Source organism: Botrytis fragariae (assembly GCF_013461495.1).
Source record: "Botrytis fragariae strain BVB16 chromosome Unknown tig00000075, whole genome shotgun sequence".
Taxonomy (NCBI): Eukaryota; Fungi; Ascomycota; class Leotiomycetes; order Helotiales; family Sclerotiniaceae; genus Botrytis; species Botrytis fragariae.
Genome location: NW_023500995.1, coordinates 2,187,273 through 2,209,968, shown reverse-complemented (window position 1 = coordinate 2,209,968; position 22,696 = coordinate 2,187,273). Strand labels below are relative to the sequence as shown.

Below are 22,696 nucleotides of genomic sequence, written 5' to 3'. Positions count from 1 at the left end.
CAAGGGAATTATTAATTTCATAAATTTTAACTAAAGTGTCGGGAACTTACATTTTATGGGATCTTTTCTTCTCTCTCTTTAAAGAATAGGATATCACACCACGACCTACGAATGGAAGTTGGCGCAATCGATCGACCACCATGAGCTCCATCGTCTTTGTGATTTCGGCTCTGGAAGCTATACATAATTCAAAAGAGGCCCAAAAGAGAAAAGGATTAGGGGAAGCGGTTGAGAAAGCACTGAAGGATATTAAAGAACATGAACCTCAATTACCTGATCCCGAAATCATTTTCGATCCATTACAACAAGCTACACGATCCGGAAGTATCCCATTGACTACGACGGCATTAGATTGTATTGGGAAACTTATTAGCTATTCTTACTTCTCAGTTCCTTCATCACCAAACGCAGATAGAGAAGCAGATCGTGCGCCATTAATCGAACGAGCGATAGATACTATATGCGATTGTTTTCAGGGCGAAACCACGCCAGTCGAAATCCAATTGCAGATTGTGAAATCGTTGTTGGCGGCAGTTTTAAATGATAAGATTGTGGTTCACGGCGCGGGATTACTAAAGGCAGTGCGACAGGTTTACAATGTCTTCCTACTTTCGAAAAGTAGTCCGAATCAACAAGTTGCGCAAGGGACATTGACACAAATGGTCGGGACGGTTTTTGAGAGAGTAAAGACTAGGATACATATGAAGGAGGCCAGATTGAACCTTTCGAAATTGGATAAAAATGCCGAAAATACTAGCTCATTCACGGTCGATGCACAAGAGTCATTAAATGGAGTACCCAGAAGCAGCGAGGGAGAGGAAGCAGTTGATGAAACTGCGACTGCAGAAGAACCATCCAATGGAGATGCGCCAAAACTCACACTCAAAGATCTGGAGCACCGAAAAAGCTTCGACGATTCACAAATGGGAGAAGGGCCAACTATGGTTACACAAGTCAAGCCTGCGAAAGCTTCACCTCGTTCAGCATCAGAACAAGCCGCTCCGGACAGTGGTACTGATGATAGTATAGAATCCGAGGATATGGAAGATGAGGTTTATATACGGGATGCATATTTGGTTTTCAGGTCCTTTTGCAATCTCAGCACCAAAATTCTTCCACCGGATCAATTGTTCGATGTAAAAGGCCAAGCCATGCGCTCAAAGTTAATTTCTCTTCACCTCATTCACATGTTACTCAATAATAATATGCTCGTCTTCACTTCTCCATTATGTACGATTACCAACAGCAAGAGCAATGAGCCTACCGGCTTTTTACAAGCCATTAAATTTTACTTATGTCTTAGCATCACTCGAAATGGCGCCAGCTCTGCTGATAAAGTCTTCGAAATTTGTTGTGAAATTTTTTGGTTAATGCTAAAATTTATGAGAGCTCCTTTCAAGGTTTGTATATATTGCTGGACAGTCCTGATCTTTTCACTAACTATCTTACAGAAAGAGATTGAAGTCTTTTTAAATGAGATTTATCTAGCTCTTCTAGAAAGACGAAACGCGCATGTTACTCAAAAACTTCATTTCATGGGCATCCTTCATCGTTTTTGCGCTGACCCTCGTGCGCTCGTTGAGACGTATTTGAATTACGATTGCGATCGAAATGTTGATAATATGTTCCAAACCTTGATTGAGGACCTATCAAAAGCGGCGAGTGCGGCTGTTATGGTAAGCCCTCTTGCCCAACAGCAATATGAAGAGAAGAACAGTAAAAGCTCAAATGGTGATTGGCAATCTCGAGGGACGCTTCCCCCGCCTCTGTCTACAGCACATTTGAGTAGCCATACCGAAAATGGAGAGACCGAAATTCCCAAAGAGTACATCGTGAAGCGACAAGCTATGGATTGTCTCGTGGAGACACTTAGATCACTGGTGAATTGGTCACAGCAAGGAATTGCTGATGTTACTAGTGGCCCAGAAAGTGATATCAGAGGCTCCGCCGACGTTAGAGAATCCTTGGAACCTGGAAATGATAGCTCAACAAGAATCACTGGTGAAAATACTCCAATGCCTTCAACACCTGTCATGGATGATGACCCGGAACAATTGGAAAAGGAGAAGCAAAGAAAGACCGCAATGACAAATGCCATCAAGCAATTCAACTTCAAACCAAAGAAAGGCATCAAGCTTTTACTTGCCGATAAATTCATCGCGGAAGATACACCAGAGTGTATTGCACAATTCTTACTACGAGAGGACAGATTGGATAAGGCGCAAATCGGAGAGTTTTTGGGTGAAGGAGACGAACGAAACATTGCAATCATGCACGCATTTGTGGATGCAATGGACTTCACTAAACGTCGATTCGTCGATGCTCTACGTCAATTTCTACAATCCTTTCGTCTTCCTGGTGAAGCTCAAAAGATTGATCGTTTCATGTTGAAATTTGCAAATCGATATGTTATTGGCAATCCAAATGCATTTGCTAATGCAGATACTGCTTACGTCTTGTCTTACTCTGTCATTATGTTGAACACAGATCAACACAGCAGTAAAGTTGCAAAGAGAATGACCAAGGAAGATTTCATCAAGAATAATCGTGGTATTAACGATAATGCAAGTTTACCTGACGAATACCTCATCGGCATCTACGAAGAAATCCAAAAGGAAGAAATTGTGCTAAATAGTGAACGCGAAGCCGCTGCAGCTACTGGCAATGCTCCTCCGCAATCTACTGGTGGTATTGCGGCAGGTCTTGGACAAGCTTTGGCTACAGTCGGGCGCGACTTACAGCGAGAAGCCTATTTGCAACAATCTGAAGAGATCTCTCACAGATCTGAACAATTATTCAAGAATCTTTTCCGAAATCAACGAAAGAATGCATCGAAATCAGGGGATAAATTTATTCCTGCTACTTCATTCAAGCATGTCGGCCCTATGTTTGAGGTAACTTGGATGTCATTCTTCTCCGGTCTTTCCGGTCAAATGCAAAACTCGCACAATATTGAGATCATCAAATTATGCATCGAAGGAATGAAATTAGCAATTCGTATTGCGTGTCTTTTCGATCTAGAAACTCCACGTGAAGCTTTCGTTTCCGCTCTCAAGAACTCGACTAATCTCAACAATCCTAAGGACATGATGGCGAAGAATGTGGAAGCATTAAAAGTTCTTCTTGAAATAGCACAGACAGAAGGAAATCTTTTGAAAGGATCATGGCGAGATATTCTTATGTGCATCAGTCAATTGGACCGCTTACAATTAATATCGGATGGAGTTGATGAAGGGGCTATTCCAGACGTTTCAAAAGCTCGAATTGTTGCTCCATCACGATCAGATACCACTTCGTCAAGAAAATCTACCGCTTCTCAACGACCTAGAACTCGTCCAAGGACGAACACGCAGGGTACTATTTATTCAACAGAAATCGCAATGGAAAGTAGATCTGATGAAGTTATCAAGGGAGTGGATAGAATATTCACAAATACGGCCAATCTTTCTGGTGAGGCCATTGTCCACTTCGTCACAGCTTTGTGTGATGTCAGTTGGGATGAGATTAAGATATCGGGTTCCAACGAATCTCCAAGGACATACAGTCTTCAAAAGCTTGTGGAAATCAGTTACTACAATATGCTTCGTGTGAGATTTGAATGGACCAATATCTGGGCTGTTCTAGGTGAGCACTTTAATCGAGTTGGGTGTCATAACAATACCGCTGTGGTATTCTTTGCTTTGGATTCTTTGCGTCAACTGTCCATGCGATTTATGGAGATCGAAGAATTACCTGGATTCAAATTCCAAAAAGACTTCTTGAAACCTTTCGAGCATGTAATGTCAAACTCAAATGTTGTATCTGTAAAGGATATGGCTTTGCGTTGTCTAATACAAATGATTCAAGCCCGTGGAGAGAATATTCGCTCTGGTTGGAGAACAATGTTCGGAGTATTTACCGTCGCAGCTCGAGAACCATATGAGAGTATCGTCAATCTTGCCTTTGAAAATGTCAACCAAGTTTACAAAACTCGATTTGGTGTTGTCATCTCTCAAGGCGCATTCGCAGACTTGATTGTTTGCTTGACTGAGTTTTCGAAGAATATGAAATTCCAAAAGAAGGGTTTACAAGCCATGGAAGCATTGAAATCAATTATTCCCAAGATGTTAAAGACACCGGAATGTCCTTTATCCCACAAATCGAATGCGAATTCAGATGGTTCGATAAAAACTCCAGACACTGCCACAAACCCTATAAGTCGTACAACTCAGGAAGAAGCATTTTGGTTTCCCGTTTTATTCGCTTTTCATGATGTTCTTATGACGGGAGAAGATTTGGAAGTCCGTTCAAATGCTTTAAATTACCTTTTTGATTCACTGGTCAAATATGGAGGTGACTTCCCTTCTGACTTCTGGGACATCTTATGGAGACAACTACTCTATCCTATCTTTATGGTTCTCAAATCCAAATCCGAGATGTCCAATGTTGTCAATCATGAGGAATTATCTGTGTGGCTATCAACTACAATGATTCAAGCTCTTCGAAACATGATCACATTATTCACTCACTATTTCGAATCACTTGAATACATGTTGGATAGATTCCTTGATTTACTTGCTTTGTGCATATGTCAAGAGAATGATACAATTGCTCGTATTGGTAGTAATTGTTTACAGCAATTAATATTGCAAAATGTCACAAAATTCAAGCCTCAACACTGGTCCAAAATAGTTGGAGCTTTTGTAGAGTTATTCGATAGGACAACTGCATTCCAATTATTCACTGCTGCAACATCGTCTGCAGCAGGAGGTTCTATGGAGAGTTCCACAGCACCAATTGAAGATATTGATGATGGTCAATCTCTAAAAATCAATGGTACAAATGGTGGTGCAACCTCGGATGCAGAGAGCATTGCTGAACCAGAAGGTCAGACACCTGTTGTAACTCAAACTCCAGAGTTAGAGGACTATAAGCCACAATCAGGTCTACAACAACAACCTGTAGTTGTCACTGCAGCTCGTCGACGCTTTTTCAATAAAATCATTACCAAATGTGTTTTACAACTTTTGATGATCGAAACTGTCAATGAGCTTTTTTCCAACGATACCGTTTATGCTCAAATTCCTAGTCCGGAACTTCTCAGGCTGATGGCTTTACTCAAGAAATCTTTCTTGTTCGCCAAAAGATTTAATGAGAACAAAGAACTACGAATGCGTTTATGGCGTGAAGGATTCATGAAACAGCCACCTAACTTGTTGAAGCAAGAATCTGGTAGTGCAGCTACATATGTTTCTATTCTTCTTAGAATGTACCATGACGAAGGTGAGGAGAGAAAAAGAAACCGAGCAGATACAGAACAAGCTTTAGTACCTCTGTGCGCCGATATCATCCGTGGTTTTACCCAACTTGAGGAAGAGAGTCAACAAAGAAATATCATTGCTTGGCGACCAGTTGTTGTAGATGTGTTAGAAGGTTACATGAATTTCCCACGAGAAGGATTCGAGAAGTATGTTGAAGTATTCTATCCATTGGCAGTGGATTTACTTTCTAGGGATATGGGAGTGGAAATTAGATTGGCGTTACAAGGACTTTTAAGACGGGTAGGGGAAGTCAAATTGGGTCTTCCACCTACAGTAAGATCGAATACGCCTACTAGTCCTACTTCATTATCATTTGGTGGGAGACGAATGAGTCGTAGGGATTAAAAATGAGTTGAATGGATTGAAAATATTAGATTTGCAAGCGTATAAGGATCTCGTGATCCTTTTCTTTTTTTCCCCTCTTCTTTCTTTTCTGGGAACTATTTGAGCGTGTCATATAGGGTAGTCACTAGGGTGGGAGTTTATGGGGTTTGATTGAGGTATACTTGATCTGTCAGTTAATGATGACATGATGGAATTTATTTAGAGTTATCGGCTTGTATGAATACACTTTTTTCTCTGATATTGAAATTAACCAATTTTATTTGTATTTCGTGGGCGTTTTATGTTATTGTGTGTTGGTGTGTGAAGTCAATTTTACGAAACAATTTCTTATACCTAGGCACTTAACCTCAATTATGTAATTCTCTGTCGATTCGAAGTGTCCCTCCCCCCTCCCTTAAAAAAATATTCATAATTTCCTAATTCGGGTTTTATTTATTGGATGCTAGGTTCCTTGAAATTTGTTCTTGAACAAGTAGGAATAAACGAATAGGAATCTTCATCTAATTGTCATTCAATACGGAAATTTAATTCATTAGATTGAATATACATGAACCATAATGCTTTCCCTCCCAATCATCTAAAAAACTCCTTTATCCCCCTCGCTTAATAATTCCCCCTCCGCAAGCAGCCAATCCTCACCTCTTCCCACAAAGAGTTCTCCCCTCAATCTTCACAACTCTTCAACTCGAATTCTTCCCCCTTTATCTGATATTCAAACTCTCATCTCGAGACAATACCCCCTCTCACCTCTTTATCAATCGACAAAGAAAATTTAATCCTATAACTCGCGCTCTCAATCATGCGCACAAACAAGATGTTCGAATTTCGATTCCAGTCGTGCAAAGAAAGCTCAAGCTCGAGGAACAGCGCACGTTCAAGCTCAGGATTCACGTCCCCGTTCAAACTAATTTGTCGTATTGTATGATTATCTATCTGTTGCATCTTGTTCAATAACTCGCGCTTCATCCACAATCCCATTGTCAATTTATTTTCAATCACCTCACCTTTTTACGGTTAATATCAATCAGATATGACTGGCTTTGGTCAAGGACAGGGACAAGGCGCCGGCCGTGGTGTCATTCCACCAGGTCCCGATCCACATCCCTCTGGTGATCCTCTCAATCCCGGATTCGAAAACTTTTTGCTCCGACCCGAACATAATTTCCGCTCGGAGACTCCCATGTTTATTCCCGCTGGGGGTTGGCGCGGTGGTCGACCTCCATGGGATCAAGATAATCTAGCTGCATGGAGAACGGGACGCAATCCCTTGACAGGAGGTGCTAGTCATCAATTCCAACATACGGAAGGGGATTATATATCTCCGTGGCTCAATGTGCCGGATCAGAATCAGGTTGTGGAAGCAACCGTCGATCCGTGGGATCTTATCAGGGGAATGGATGCCATGGCGCCTATGGTACAACAACCAGTTATTCCGCAGAGGGAAATACATTGGCAAGGACCTCAGCCAACATCTATTCCATTGGGTCAACTTTTTGAGAGTGAAGCAAGAGATTGGAGGAGTGGAAATCCACCGACGATGCAAGAGCAAAGAGGACTTCAGAGGATCATGCCGCAGAATCCAAGCTTTGGAGGTCAGATGGGAGCTTCTATGGCTTCTGGGCCGTATTTTCCCCAGGCAGGATATCAACAGTTCCATCAACCACCACAGCAGTACCATCAAGAGATGGATATACAGAATGCAACTTATGGACATGGTACACAAGTCCCAAGGATCCCCAAACGTCTCACATATCAACAAATGTATCTTCCATTACCACCGGGAGAAACGGTATGGGAACAGCAAAGACTCCGACGACCACCTGGCCCACCAACCTGGAAAGATACACGAGCCTATTCCCCCGGGCCAGATGGAGAATTCGATCCCTTCATCGTCGAACAACTCGAGACCGGTACTTATTCCCCGTGGTTAAGTGAAATCGCCGCCAATATCGAAGCGATCGATGAGGGACCCCAACGACCAGGAGAATCCATGACTGCATGGCGAGCTCGGGTTGTCACTTCTCGAAACGCAATTGGGATCGAACCTTCAGAATTGAGAAAACGTCCATATACATTTCCGACGACGGCGAAACAAGCTGGTGATACTCCTGCACAGCTGAAAGCTCGAACGGCTGCTCGACGGAAAGTGAAAATCCAATGGGAGAAAGATAAGGAGGTTCATAAGAATAAAATGGATCACACACATAAAAATTTCGATCCAGCATATGCAACACAATATCGAGCTGAAAAGGCTTGTCGACAATTAGAAAATTCTAGGAGGAGAAAGACAGCTTTATTAATTGCGAGACGGATTGCCGAGAGAGATCATCAACCAAGACCTACAACACCGGAATTACCAGAGGATAGTAGCGATGAAGATCTCCCAGCTATGCCCCCTAGAGATAGAACTGGGATGCTTGCAGCTCCGGGTCCGAGAACCAAACGCTGTTTACGTTGTCAACACATGAGGCAATTGTGTTCTTTAGTAGGAGGATCACCTCGACCTTGCACACGCTGTAGAGACAGTGGAGCAGAATGTAAATTACCTCGCGCCAGTCCTGCTGACAAAGCTGGAAGTGGAACTGCAGGGGGAACTGTAGGAGAATATACAGCTCAACGATCAGGATTCGCACCAAAAGCCAAACGTTGTTTGTATTGTACACACATGAGAAAACCATGTACATTAGTCGCAGGATCGCCTCGACCTTGTGATCGATGTAAACAACGTGGGATAGTATGCGAAATCACTCGGGATTTGGAAGATCCCAATGCGCCCAAACCGGCATGGAAATTGAAACCACGAAGACCTGGTCCCAAAAGAGTGGCTGATCCAGATGAATTTTCAGATTCGGCAATGGATTTAGATGAAGACGAAGAGGATGAAGAAGATGAAGAACCAATTTCCGCTCAACAAAAAGCTAGTCTTTCGCGAAAGAGAAGAGCTGCATTTAATCCAAGACCAAGAAGGTGTTCTCCTTCAAGACGTCGACGTAGAAGTGCCAGTCCCGAAATGGAGGAAGCTCCCAGTATTCAATGTGAGCCGTGTAAAGATCAATCTCGTCCTTGTGATGGAGAACGTCCTTGTGGAACGTGTAGACTGAATGGAACAGTCGATATGTGTAGTCCTGTCTCTTACTTTTCGAAATACAGAGAACGGGATTATCAAGGAGCAAGAGGCACTTTACAACGTGCTGATGATGATGACGATTTAGATCTTTCAGTGCCAGAGAGAGGATACAATGATGTCAATACTGAATGGGATAAACTAGCCTCGAATTTCGAAGAAGCAGATCAAGCGATTGATGATATGGATTTAGGACCTATGATGAATTACAGCTCCCAAGTCATAATGGATTCATTCGAAGCTGGCCATCAAAATAGTTTCTTCTCACAAAATGCACAAAATGAGCATCCAGCTATGGAACCATATAAACCCGATCCAGATGGCCCATCATATAATCGTGTCGCGACAGTTACGGAACAAGATGCATCATATAATAGTCTTGCGCCAGAAGGACCAGAATTTTTATCCGAACCATTTGGGGATGTGGCACATTATGCTGCCATGACTTTTGATGGAGAAGGGATCGATTTCAGTACACCTAGAATTCCACCTGAATATAGTGTCGAAAGTCCCGATGTAGAAATGCTTGATCTAGATGACGTTCTAAATTCAGTTGAAGAACATCGATCTGGATTCGAAGTAGCTATTCAAGAAAAAGCAGATCCCGATCCAAGACTTCAAATCCATCCTCTATCCGATTATCGACGAGAATGGAAACAAGATTTGAAGGGAATTCGCAAGAATAAACATTGCGATGAACTTATCGGAATCGATATTTGTTTCAAATCTCCAGCAAAACATTGCGATTATCTTCAACATGGTATCGAAGGAGGTGATTGGCATACTTGTGTACCTTGTCACAAAGATCAAAATATTCGAGTTGCAGATTCCCAATCGGCACTTATTGAATACACCAAATTATATTATTGTGACGAATGTGCGGCCGAGCTAAGACCACGAACAAGCCCTGGAAAAGTCGATGCGGCGTTCAAGAAAGAATACTGTACATGTACATCTCAGATGAGAAAGACATGGTTATGTAATACTCATCGGAATGAAGCTATTATGGATGTAACGGAAAGAGCTCTAGCTGTGAAGAATTGGTTGTCTAGAAAAGGTTTGTTGAAATGTAATGGGTGTGATACGAAACATTTTGGTTATAGGACGGGTATGTGGGCTTGTGCTTCTTGTAAAGATGTTGTATATGCTTAAACATATATAACTGGTTCAAATGGTATACTAGAAACAATATATATGTAATTTTCATGTTATTTGATGGGGGCCAGCCCCCAAACCCCCTTAGCTCGCTACGCTCGAGGTTTTATATACAAGAATTTCAGGATAAAATTGATATCAATACTCAAAACTCTACATACAAAAAGAAAATTTACGATTCCCTAATCATTTTTATTAGAGATATTAATAAGTACAACACTCAAATTAAGCTCCCCCACCCAAAGCACTTAAAGCACCCAAACTCTTCTTAGCTCGCTACACTCGAGATTTCCCTATTTGCGGGTATAACTCTCTATATAAGTAGAATTTATTGAATACATGTTCCCAGATCACTAGTACTCCAGACCCTAAGAAACAGAATATTACTGTAAACATAGATAGAATCCCTTTTCTCTTCTCCACTCCTCCTCCATCCGCCACCTCGCCCCACCAACTCATCCCCCTTTACTCGCTTCGCCCAAAAGATCCACATACAATAATCCGAGAACAAATACAAGTAAAGCATCCCATAAATCTACAAATCCTCCCCAGACTCCACATTCATCAAACTCAAGCTCTCCCAAATCAACAACGCGGAAGCCAAAGAAGAACTTGTTCTTCCAGACACCCGAATTTCTATTGACGAAGAACATCACTTGATGCATATTCATTCATATATCATTATCCATCCGTAGACATCATAAGAGAGAACTACCGTCTCTTCTCTCCTCCCACCAAAGATCATATTCTCTAACCGCCCTGTCACAACTTTTCACACACTCAAGGTTTCCATGTATAGCAATCCGAGAACAGATAAAAACAAAGCATCCGCATAAACCTACAGAATCCCCAACCCCTTTGAGTTTACTACCCTCGAGATTTCTCAATCTAAAATCGATCTATATCTCATTCCCTATCCCTATCCCCCACACCTCACCATATAAACCGATCCCCAAAATCCAGCAAATATCATCACCATCCACCCCAATACAAACTCACCACATGCGCATATCATCCACAAGTCACAAGTCACAAGTCACAAACTCCACCTCCACCTCCATCTCCAAACTCCCCTCACTCCACATGCACTTCCTTTCCCATTCCCCAGTAGCAAGCACCTAAGACTCCATCCATCCATCCATCATTCTAAGCAATATAAATATCAATATAAACACCAAGACCAATATCTCCATCCCATCACAACCCACAACCCACAAAAAAAGGACCAAAACCAATCATAAAACAAATACAAATACAAATACAAATACAAATCTCAATACAAGAAAATTGTCTCCAATTCTCTCTCTCCATCTCTCCATCTCCCCCCTCTCAATCCCCATCCCCCACTCCAATATATTCCAGTCCACTCCATTCCAACCCATTCCACCCCTTGCTATTCCAACCACTCCCCCACACCACACCACCCCAAACCCCCCACTCCGCCACCACGGCAGTGGCCCCCGGAGGGCCAGCGGAGCGTCACCTCACCTCACCTCACCTCTTCTAGACGCTTTGAACTTTCAATCCCTCTCCCCCCAGATACCAAGGACCGCGTTCCGTAAAGGAGAAATTGACATGTATCTGAATCCCATACTACAGATTGCATTCCTCCTCTTCGTTTCAGATTCAGGAATGTTATGTATTATGTGTTGTGTGTTGTGTGTCATGTGTCATGTATCTATATATTTCACTGACTTACTTACACCTACTCACTTACATATAGATATAGATATAGATATACACATATACTCACACATACTCACACTATACTATATATATACACATATATACACCCACCCACTTACTCATACTGTACACATACTCACGACATACAACATAACACAAAAACCGACCAGTCACCAATCACCAATCACCAAACAAAACATTCAAACAGTTCAAAAATCCCATCCGTAACATTTAAAAAGGAGTATCATTATAAAAAAAAAGAAGAGGCTGAACTTAGAATATCTCCCCTCTCTACTCTCCCCTCCATCATCTCACAAATCCATCTCTGGTTTTCCCTCCCCTTCCTATCCATTCCCTCTCACTATTTCAAGAACACATGTTCCTTAAACCATGCATCTCACCCCAGCACTCACTTATCCACCATCCACCATCGATCTATCCATACCATCTATCCCTCAAACAACGTATTGTACGAAGGACTGACTCTCTTCACTCCACCAATATATGTATATCGACAACAACTCGAATCCCCCAAAATTACTAACATCTTATTTGTGAAATCCCATCCCAACCCGTCCGTACCACCCCATCAATATCCATTGTATCCTCAAAGATCCACATCGTATATCTGACCACCTATCCATCCAGCCATCCATCAATCTATCCCCTTTTAGAAAATTGTTTTGGTATCTTTCCTTTGCAAATATCACAACATCTCTTCAAATTCCATAATATACGCCCAACTACCACCAAACCTTATCTCTATCCCTCTTCCCCTCTTCATCACATTCACCATTTACATGATGATACAACCCCCACAACATCCACTTTCCTTCTCACCCTCACTAACTTCCATCTTTCCTTGTGGTCCACCATTATTTGCACCACTCGCACCACCTGCCGTGTAACCAGCCATTTCCTTGTTATAACGTCTGATCTCGCGAACAATATCGTAGAAAGCGTTATCGACATTAATTCTCGATTTCGCCGATGTCTCGATAAATTTGCATCCGAAATCATCTGCCAATTGTTGACCCTCTGTTATGATTAATTGATTAGTCTCAATTCTTGACACTTCATGTTGTGACCTGCGATATCGGGTCTCACGATATAATTTTCAAATGAATGGAGTGAGTGAGGAGATGAATGAACAAACAAACATACCTTGTTTTGAAACTTGTCTCTCGCCCTCCAAATCACATTTGTTACCAACAACGATGATGGGGAAATAATCCTTATCCTTAACCCTCAAAATTTGTTGTTGAAATGTCATGATTTCTTCGAAACTTTGTCTGCTGGTAATACTGTATACCAACAAGAAACCTTCACCCGTACGCATATATTGTTCTCTCATGGCGGAATATTCTTCTTGACCAGCTGTGTCGAGGACATCCAGTAAAGCGACTTCTTCATCGATAACGCATTGCTTACGATAGGAATCTGAATTGATAGAGAAAACAAGATGTTAGTTACGCCACGCGAGAATCAGATTGGAGAAGATGAGAGATGGAAGAAATGTGTAACTTTACCCTCAATCGTAGGATCATATTCATCGACGAAATGACTTTGAATCAATTGAATTGTCAAACAAGATTTTCCCACTCCTCCTCCACCGACGACCACCAGCTTATATTCTCTCAAAAACTATGTAGAAGAAGCGCACGTTAGTCAATTGAATCCAGATGCATCAAGCTACGTGATAAATGAGCAGAGAGGAAAGAGAAAAGATGATAGGTTACCTTTGAAGCCATCTTTAATGATTAAAATGTATGAATTGATGTAGTTATCATCAACTTAAATCCCCCTGAATAAAAAGCTTCGAATGCTTATCGAAGTCGAAAGGGGAAAGAGTAAAAGTTTCGGGTATCGAAAGATGGATTGCGCGACAAGGTGACGACCCTGTAAGAAAAAGGTTGAAATGTTTTGAAAGTAGGCAAGGTAAGGTGATGGGTGATGGGTGATAAGAGATTCGATAGGAATCAAGAAATTGATGGTTCGATATTGAAATTGCTTTCGACCGTTTGTAATGAGAGAGGGATGATTGATGAACCGGGAGGTAAAAGGTAGAAGAAAAAGAACCCAAATATTACTAAGGAGTCCCTTTTTTGGTAATTTATAAAATCAAAAAAAGGTATCGATTATCGAAGTTTGTTTGTTTGTGGATTATGGAGAGATCCTTCTTGCGTGTCTCTTGTTCTTCGCAGACTGATCTTGGTAAGATGACCCAAAAAAGAGGTTGAAAGGTTGAAGGTTGTAGATGTGAAACGACAATTGATGTTTCGTTGGAAGCTTTGGGAGAAATTGATGAAATAATTAAACCGTCAGAAAGCCGTTGTTGAATTTGGTAACAAGGTAAAAAAAAAAAGTACAGGCGAATTGGTATGAAGTGAATGGAAGTGAGGTATGAAGTGAAGTGAAGTAAGGTAAAGTAAAGTAAAGTAAAGTAAAGTAAAGTTAAAGTAGTGAATGAATGGAATAATTTCTCGTTTGTTTCTTTCCTTTCCTTTCTCTCTCTCTTTCTCCTTAATTTTTCAAATCTCTCTCGTCTTTTGCCTCTTCTTCTCTCTACTCTCTCGTCACGTAATGTTCTACTGCTAAGTTGAGAATCTTCTTTTTTCCGTTTCTTCAGATCAGACCAGTCTGAATTTTATTGTGTAGAAAGTTGATGATGCAAAGTATCTTTTCGATAGAGACCAGGAGATAGTGTATCGGGTAGGAAAAGAATGTTGATGTTGATGTTGAAAGTTTAGATGAGGGAGATGATCGCTCGGACAAAGAAACTTTGATCCTTTCTTCTTATTCTCTTAATGAACGAGGAGATATTTGTGCACAGAAGAGGATCGTGCTTTTGGGGGGGAAGGGGAATTCTTTTCACAGGAATTTATGATCTGATGGGTAGGTGTGTGTGATATGAATATCATATGAATCTGATCCGAATTTGATATGTATCTGAGATGGATGTTGAATGGATGATAAGTTGTAAACGGTGGAACAATGAAGGAATGAATCAATTTAAGCCGTATAGGATCAAGTAGTTTGATAGATTTTACGTTCCGGGGGAGGGGATATCCAGTGAGAAGTCAAAGTTACAGTTTAGACTAAAACAAAGTGTGCGAATTATGAAAATACCAATTTATTTCTGCTTTCTGCTGAGATCCTCTGGGAGAGGCGCGAGAGAGCCGACAGAGTCGAAGAGGGCAGACAGAGTCGAGAGAGTACAGAGAAAAGGGTACCGGTAGGGGTTCAACTCGTAGGGTCGGTCGGTAATTAAAGTTTAAAGTACCTAGTAGGTAAGGGTACAAGATATGAGTGAAGCTAATAGCTCACAGCTATCTACGAACATGTAAAGTCACCAAAGGGTAGGAAGATGAGGTCAAGTTCACAGGTGGAGGTCTCAGGTCTCAGGGTACAAGCTTAATGCAAGCAGGTAGGAGGAAAATGGATGCAGATGAATCTCCAGAGAAAGTTTAACGCGGGAATCCTTTGCAAGTCAGGGCAAGCTTGAAAGGCAAGAGAGAGGGAAGAATGGGGCACCAGTGAACAGACCTCACCAAATCACAAGTGACTAAATTGATGAAAATCTTCAATTCTTCGCTGTGAGAGGTGGTACCGAGTCAATTAAAAGTATAACTGGGGCCGGGGAGTGCATTAAAGGATAACCGAAATCGCGAATGGAGATGTAGAGCACCGCTTCATCAAGTGAGAGTGCTTACCGGTTACTTTGAAAGTGGAGATGTTTTTAATGTGATTTAATGATTTGATGATACTGATATTGATAGTGGTTATTGGACATTGCATTCGAATCATCCAAATGGAGAAACACAATAGATGCATGGGCAGATGTTTGATCCCGTCGTTGTATCTCACTATATGTAGATGGCTTTCCACTGATACATTGTGGTCATCCACCGAGATTTATATTGATTATGATTACTGCTTAGGTATGTAAGATTCTAGAGATATTACCATCTAGGCATGTGAGATTCTAGATATATTTCTAATATTCCAGAAGACATAGGAGCATCGAGTCTCGGTATGTAGTTCAGCTCCTTTGACTCTATAAATAAATACTCAAGTCACAAACAACCGGCATCTAATTCAATTCATCTCCATCTCCATTCCATTCAAACCAGCCCACTCATCAATATCAATATCATCATCAACATCATGATCAAATTTACCAACATCTCCCATACATCTCCCATCGCCTATCTCCCATCTCCCACCTCCCAGCTAATATCTAATCACCACTCTCCCATCCATTCATCTCTCTATCCCGTCCCCCCAAAATCCCATCCCCAAAACCACCCAAACCAATCCCATCCAATTTCCCTCCCATCAAAAAACCACACCATTCCTCATTCATCCCCGGTGTGAACAATGATCCATCAAAATTCACAACACCACTCGAACCACAACCCCATCTAGACCCGGTCAGAACCAGTCAGCTCAAATCAAGTCAGCTCAACCCCCAAGCGCAATCGGTACCTACCTAGTATCCCATCCTATCTCTGCGTGGCTGAAAATCCCACGAGGGACTCCGTAAACGACTGTACCTCGCCACGCCTTCACATATCCACCAGAAGCTAAATACGCCGCAAACGTGTATCGGTATTTCGCAATTGACTTTTTGCTCGCGTTGGTGATGCAATATAATACGATGGCGTACAGCTAATTACTCACGCACCTACCTACATCATAGATTCACCACTCCCCGTACCTTGAGAACTTTCTTTTTTTCGTGCACTGTGTTCTAGAATCCTATTGTATTCGATAGCACGATAATATGCATATTCTATCCTCTGTACTCTACTCTCTATCCTCTGTACATCACATCACAATGATCACCACATCACATCAATACCACCCACCCTACCTATGTAAGCATCACCAGACATTCATCCATTCATTTCAGGGGTTAAGCGCTCTCCCTGACCCGACGGTATAATTCCCGTCAGCTACGTAGGTCAAATTCAACCCTCCTTCCCAATCTCCATTCATCATTCTAGAAAGAAATTTGGAAAATTGGAAAATGGTTCCGTAGGGAAGGGGGAATGTAAGACATATTCACATTCATTGTCTCCGCCGCAAACAAGTATGGGTTGCATCGTTCTGTTCCCGTTCACGTTACACCTTATATCTTATCGTCTAACTTATAGATAGATTGATACCCTCTCCCCCTCTCCCCTCTCCCCCTCTCCCCTCTCCCCCTCCATATACACTCTATCTGTACTCAATACCTACCTACCTAACATATAAATCCCAATCAATCTCTAATCTCTAGCCATCAGCATAAACAAAACCATCATAATAACCATAACCACAACCACACCATAACCATCACCATCCCTATAACCATAACTCTCAAACCTCATTATGAAACATATATTTCCGAACATTTTCTTTCCGCTCCAAACAATTCCCAAACCCTCACCCAAATCTCCAAATCTCCAATTTTCATTTCACCACTCTCACCCCCTCCCTCCATCTTCTAGAAGCAATTAATAAATTAATTTCCGATCCCATCACAATCACATACATCAATCACATCACATCACATTACAATCACATAGTGTCATGTCATGTCATGTACATCGTGACTCTAGGTATCGTTGCTCCCGACTAGGTACTACGTACTCTACACACTACATACTGACTCTGGAAATTCATATGGATTTTCAGCTCATATACCATACATACATACATACATACATAAATCCCATCTCACAAATCACACCTACCCAAATCCAAAACCATCACCTCACTCCTAACCTCTAAAATGACAATGCGCAACATGATTCATAATAATCTTAATCCAACATATCTACACAGATTAGAACGGGTCATGATCTTAAAACTTTGATAGGGAGCCGAATCTTTCCCCTGAATTTCGGCGTGTGCACGGCTAGAAATTTAAACTATCGAGACTATATACATTGGATTGGATGGGATTGGATTGGATGTGCCCCAGGCTCAGGGGGAGGGGGAGAAATGTTAAAATCTGAAAATTTCAACGGTTATCGGTCAACGGTCAACGCAATCATTTGATTGTTCTTAATCTGACAGCGCTTGTATCGGTACTTTTACCCTGTGATTCCTTGACTGACGGGAATCCCGAGAGATGAGATGAAATGAGGGGAAATTTCGAAATTTGCTATCCAACCAGGGAAATTCTTATTGAGATGTTCTAGAGATGGTTAGGAAAATGTGTGGGAGAGAGAGAAAAAGTTAAGAAATATCGCACTCCTTGTGTTCGCCTTCAGCATCATCTTCTCCTTCTATCAAGACACGATGTCCATTGACATTCTTCTCTACTTCAGCTATTAAGCTTTCCAAGTATTCTTGATCCCTATTGAAATGTCAGGGATCGAGCAAAGGGATGGACATTGACACTCAAGTGATATTTACCTTCCGACCAAAGTAACGGTATTGTGTGCTTTTCCCCATCTAGGATAACTTCCAACCTTGATACCCTTTGGTTCTACTTTGGCAGCCAATTCTGTAAGATATGGTGCTACAGCACTCTCTGACATGGGAGTCGAAATCATAACTCTACAGATACCCTTGCCTTCAGGATCTGTCAACCGAGGAAGTAAAGATGGTTTCAATCCCTCCAACAACCTTTCGAAAAGTCTTGGAATACCAGGTAAGATATGAATATTGCCATTGATGCAAGCAACTGGAACCCAAAGATCTTCACATGGGAATATAACTTGCTTTGACAGATCCCGCGATTCATCTAATGGTAATTCCACCATGCGAAGTTTAGCTTTCTTTGCTGGAGAATCTTCATCCCAATTGAAGTTTGGTTGAGATGGATGAGGTTTGGACAATCTCTTCATCTTTTCATAAGTTTCTTGATGAAGCTTCAATTCAAGTCCAAATGCTCTTCCAATGGATTGATAGGTAATATCATCGTGTCTAGATTTTGTTAGTTGAGTGTAAGCATATCTCGATGTGATTTCAAAACGCACGTTGGACCAATCCCTCCAGACGTGACTATAAAATCATAGTTGCTTGACATACGTCTGACGGCTTCAATGATTTCATCCTCATCATCTGCAATCACCTCGATACGCTTCAGGTTCTATTCGACAGTCAAAATCTCCTCCTTAAGCATGCATTCTTGGGATAGGCATCCTACTATCCCATGCTTGAAACAAAACTTTGCAAAATAAGCCGAATTTGTCTGCCAATCCTATCAATATCCAAATTTTCTTCCATGTTTATATTTCGAACCTACATCGACCGTCTGCATAGAACCACACATATATTAGCCATTATGCCCTTCAAATATTTAAGAGAATGATAAGCTCCAAATCACCACTGACCTTTCCCCCAAGTACTTCATCTCCAATAATCAAACATGCTGCCGTGTGAATGGTTCTCGAGTTACGTTCGTCGGCAGATACTGATGATGTCATGACTTTATTTGAAAATGTATATGCAGCGGCAGAATTATGAGCGTAATTTGGTAAGGGACGAGAAAGATGTCTGGCTAATTGAGAGAAGCGGGAGAACATGGATGATGGAAATATACACAGGAAGAAGAGGAGCAGAAGAAGAGAGGTCTTTGCAAGAATCAACGGGGTTATGTGTTGAAGTGGGGTTTAACCGTGAGTGAGGCTTTGGTGATTGAGTGGAATGGAGCTTCAGAGGGGTGTTGTGAACTTTGGGAGGTTACGCCAGGGTTGGATTTACTTACTTGGCGGGTTATCCGCGTGGATTACGAGTACGATGAGTGCGGTACGACCGGTGCTACCGGTGATGCGATGCTTTGGAGGGGATACGAATAGATAAATGGCATGTTTGAAAAGATTCCGATGTCATATCATATGTCAGCTGTGAGTTATTTGGGTAGGTTGGAAAGATTATAAATATAGGAAAGGGACCCGGAAATATCATCGAGTTAAATCTTCTTTCATGAAGCTCTTTCATCTCCTCTTCAATTATCACTTGTATCTTTCTTATCGTGGATGAGAATGCTGATAAATCAGAATGTTGAGACAATCCTGTGAGAATCATGAGATTAACTTCAATATTCATTGTCTATGATGACTATGATGACTGAATCCAGATATCTAGTCTAGTCAACGGAATTCCAATGGTTTCTGTGAGAGACCTCGATGATGGTCTGGTCAGGATTGAGTCAATGGGCCCTCATCCTCTATCCTCTTCCTCTATCCCCTATACACTTTTTCTCCATCTCCCGAGGTTCCCGTCACCTACTCTGTGTACAGACACCATCACAGCCAAGAGGAAAGGTTATGCTCACACACGTCCAATTTCCGTCGGATGCTCGGATTCTTCCTATTTTCCGCCTTTATCGTTAAAAGATGACAACATCAGCCCTGGTGAACGGACGAATGACGGAAGATGATGTGGAAAATCCATGAAATATTCAATCCTTCTCCTCTTCTCGACCTTTTTATTTACATCAGATTATATATCGGAACGGCTTTGTTACATCCAAGACAATCTCTTCACTCTAACTCGGAGTTTAGACCTGGTAGACGTTGAATTGGATTAGTCATAACCAAAAAAAAGTTTGTTCTCTTACCAACAATTGAACATCAATTATCGATTACCCATATCACACATTGGTATGACGAGACGTCCGACGGACCCGCTCAAAAAGCCGAATTCCATACATTGAGCTGTTACTCGTAAATAAAATACAATACTTTTTTCTCTTGCTTGACTTTTTACTGCTTACTATTTCTCACTTTGCATCCTCTACTCTTCTTCGATTTTTGGGGAAGCTTTCTTGAATATCTCATTAATTATGTCTTCCGGACCGGCTCATAGAGTTCAGTCAGCAGTGGTCGAGTATGGATTTCCTCAAGGACATCTCGGTCACCTTACAACAGAGGAAGAAGCGGCTTTAAATAACTTCAAAGTTGTTTGCGCAGAGAAGGGTTTGTACGAGCCTGGAAATGGAAGTGATGAACCTGCATCGCACGAAGATGCTACACTTCTGTATGTTTCCGTTCAAGATTCTTTCTTAAGCGCCTACTGACGATTATCTTAGACGATTTCTCCGAGCGCGCCGGTTTGTTGTATTGGATGCCCTTAAACAATTTTCGGATACAGAAGAATGGCGAAAAGAGAATGAATTAGATCAATTGTATGAGACTATCGATTTGGAACATTACGAAGAGACCCGCAGACTTGTAAAGTCCCCCATTCTCTACATTCATGGATGCCCCTCCTCATTATCTTGATATAGTACCCACAATGGACAGGACGACGCGATCGACGTGGTATTCCTGTATACGTATTCGAAGTATCATATTTGACTGGCAAACGAATGTCTGCATATGAGAAATCCGCCGTCGATACACATACGAAAACCAAGCAAGATGGCAAAACCTCTGGAAAGTTATTGCGCTTATTCGCTTTATACGAAAACCTTACACGATTTGTTATGCCATTATGTACAGTTCTGACCGATCGAGATCATCCTCGAACCCCCATCACACAAAGTAATAACATTGTTGATATCTCTGGAGTTGGATTGAAACAATTTTGGAATTTGAGAGGGCATATGCAAGATGCAAGTACTTTGGCTACAGCTCATTACCCAGAAACTCTTGACCGCATTTTTGTAAGTAGTATATGAGTTGGAATATTGGAAACTCACTAATTCATATTGTCAGGTTATTGGTGCACCAAGTTTCTTTCCAACAGTTTGGGGTTGGATTAAAAAATGGTTTGATCCAATTACAACATCTAAAATCTTCATTATCAGTCACAACGATGTCAAGTCAACTTTAGAAGCCTTTATCGAACCTAGAAATATTCCCAAGAAATATGGTGGTGAATTAGAATTCGAATTTGGAGATATGCCTACTTTGGATCCGGCATTAGAAGCAGTTACCACTTGGAATGGAGCTGGCTCATTTCCAGGAGGACCCATGTATTGGGTCAATACTAAAGATCAAGAGTCGATTCAAGCGATCGCAGTTGGAAGTAGTGAAAAGAAGGAGAGAAGAGAAGAAGTTTGCACAATTAAGAAAACTATCAAGGATAATGATAATATGGGAACAATCGCTACAGATGCAACCACCGAAACTCCATTACCCGTTCAATCAGAAACACTCGAAGTACCCGGCGCAACACCTGCAGTCATAAATACTACCGCCGGGTCCAATTCTCCTTTGAATCAAGGAATTCCAATAGACGATCTCGCGATTGAAAATGGTGAAGTGGTCTCTAATTCAAGACCTGAATTAGAAACCTTTCACACAGCTCAAGATGGATTAACCAATTTATCCATCACCAGTCCCCCAGCAGAAGAAGTCCTCGTAAATGGCACAACGGAATCTCCTCACACCACAACAACGGCAAATCAATTAGATCCAAATCTTAACCATGATGGAGCTGGAGCCGAACCAGCAGTAGCAGCGGGAGAATTGTCAAAAGCAACAACTCAACAGGAAAGTATTCATGATGAGGTACCAGCCTTACCTATGTCTCTTGTAGCGGGTTCTGAAACTTCGAGTACGCCGGGCGCGAGTGATAAAAAGGAAAAGAGGAAGAGTCTTTTGGGGGGTTTGAAGGGAAAATTAACGGGTCATCATTGAGGTGATGTTTGAGCAGTGACGGTTTGGTGTGAGGGGTAAAATGGGTAGCGAGGAGAAAGGGGGGTTGTTGGCATGATGGGATTTTGAGAGTGTGTGGAATTTATGAGATGGATCGAGATGACGAGACCAGATGGGATGGGTTGGATGAGATGGATGGAGATGATGAGACCAGATGAGATGAGATGAAATACACACGGAAAGTAGATACCTAATACCTAATACTTACACGTACGTACGTGGTTTGGAGTTGGGAGATATATTATTGCTATTGTTACTGATGTTGGTGGTTGTTTGGTTTGCACGTGCGGTGAAGAAGTACAAGAAAGTACCAGCGCGTTTTATTTTTTAGTATTGGACAGAGATCAAGAGAGAGAAGAGCAGAGCATTATACACACAGCTCAGCTCAGCTTAGCACCGAGCGTTAAATACCTATTACATTACTTACGGGTTTGCATACACGGATTTTGGGGAGAAAGGGCAAAGAATGATGAATTATCATA

General features: G+C 41.6%; 5 protein-coding genes across 5 annotated transcripts; 3 read left to right on the top strand and 2 right to left on the bottom strand.

Annotated features, from left to right (window-relative positions):
- Positions 1 to 140: 140 nt before the first annotated feature.
- Bfra_006145 (putative guanyl-nucleotide exchange factor protein) lies at positions 141 to 5,645 on the top strand (the record flags this gene model as incomplete). Its single annotated transcript, XM_037336518.1, has 2 exons — positions 141 to 1,400; positions 1,452 to 5,645. 2 exons carry the CDS (start codon positions 141 to 143, stop codon positions 5,643 to 5,645), a joined length of 5,454 nt encoding a protein of 1,817 aa, XP_037191728.1.
- A 1,030-nt stretch (positions 5,646 to 6,675) lies between these two features.
- Bfra_006144 (uncharacterized protein) lies at positions 6,676 to 9,921 on the top strand (the record flags this gene model as incomplete). Its single annotated transcript, XM_037336517.1, has 1 exon — positions 6,676 to 9,921. One exon carries the CDS (start codon positions 6,676 to 6,678, stop codon positions 9,919 to 9,921), a length of 3,246 nt encoding a protein of 1,081 aa, XP_037191727.1.
- Positions 9,922 to 12,406: 2,485 nt separating this feature from the next.
- Bfra_006143 (putative ras small monomeric gtpase protein) lies at positions 12,407 to 13,361 on the bottom strand (the record flags this gene model as incomplete). The annotated part of the gene is made up of 4 exons (XM_037336516.1): positions 12,407 to 12,648; positions 12,775 to 13,050; positions 13,140 to 13,254; positions 13,350 to 13,361. 4 exons carry the CDS (start codon positions 13,359 to 13,361, stop codon positions 12,407 to 12,409), a joined length of 645 nt encoding a protein of 214 aa, XP_037191726.1.
- A 4,477-nt stretch (positions 13,362 to 17,838) lies between these two features.
- Bfra_006142 (putative molybdopterin binding domain protein) lies at positions 17,839 to 19,133 on the bottom strand (the record flags this gene model as incomplete). Its single annotated transcript, XM_037336515.1, has 4 exons — positions 17,839 to 17,959; positions 18,019 to 18,531; positions 18,585 to 18,697; positions 18,942 to 19,133. The coding sequence occupies 4 exons, from the start codon at positions 19,131 to 19,133 to the stop codon at positions 17,839 to 17,841; spliced, it is 939 nt and encodes a 312-aa protein (XP_037191725.1).
- A 1,262-nt stretch (positions 19,134 to 20,395) lies between these two features.
- On the top strand, positions 20,396 to 22,196 carry Bfra_006141 (putative sec14 cytosolic factor protein; the record flags this gene model as incomplete). The annotated part of the gene is made up of 4 exons (XM_037336514.1): positions 20,396 to 20,589; positions 20,642 to 20,783; positions 20,840 to 21,217; positions 21,270 to 22,196. The coding sequence occupies 4 exons, from the start codon at positions 20,396 to 20,398 to the stop codon at positions 22,194 to 22,196; spliced, it is 1,641 nt and encodes a 546-aa protein (XP_037191724.1).
- Between the last annotated feature and the right edge of the window lie 500 nt (positions 22,197 to 22,696).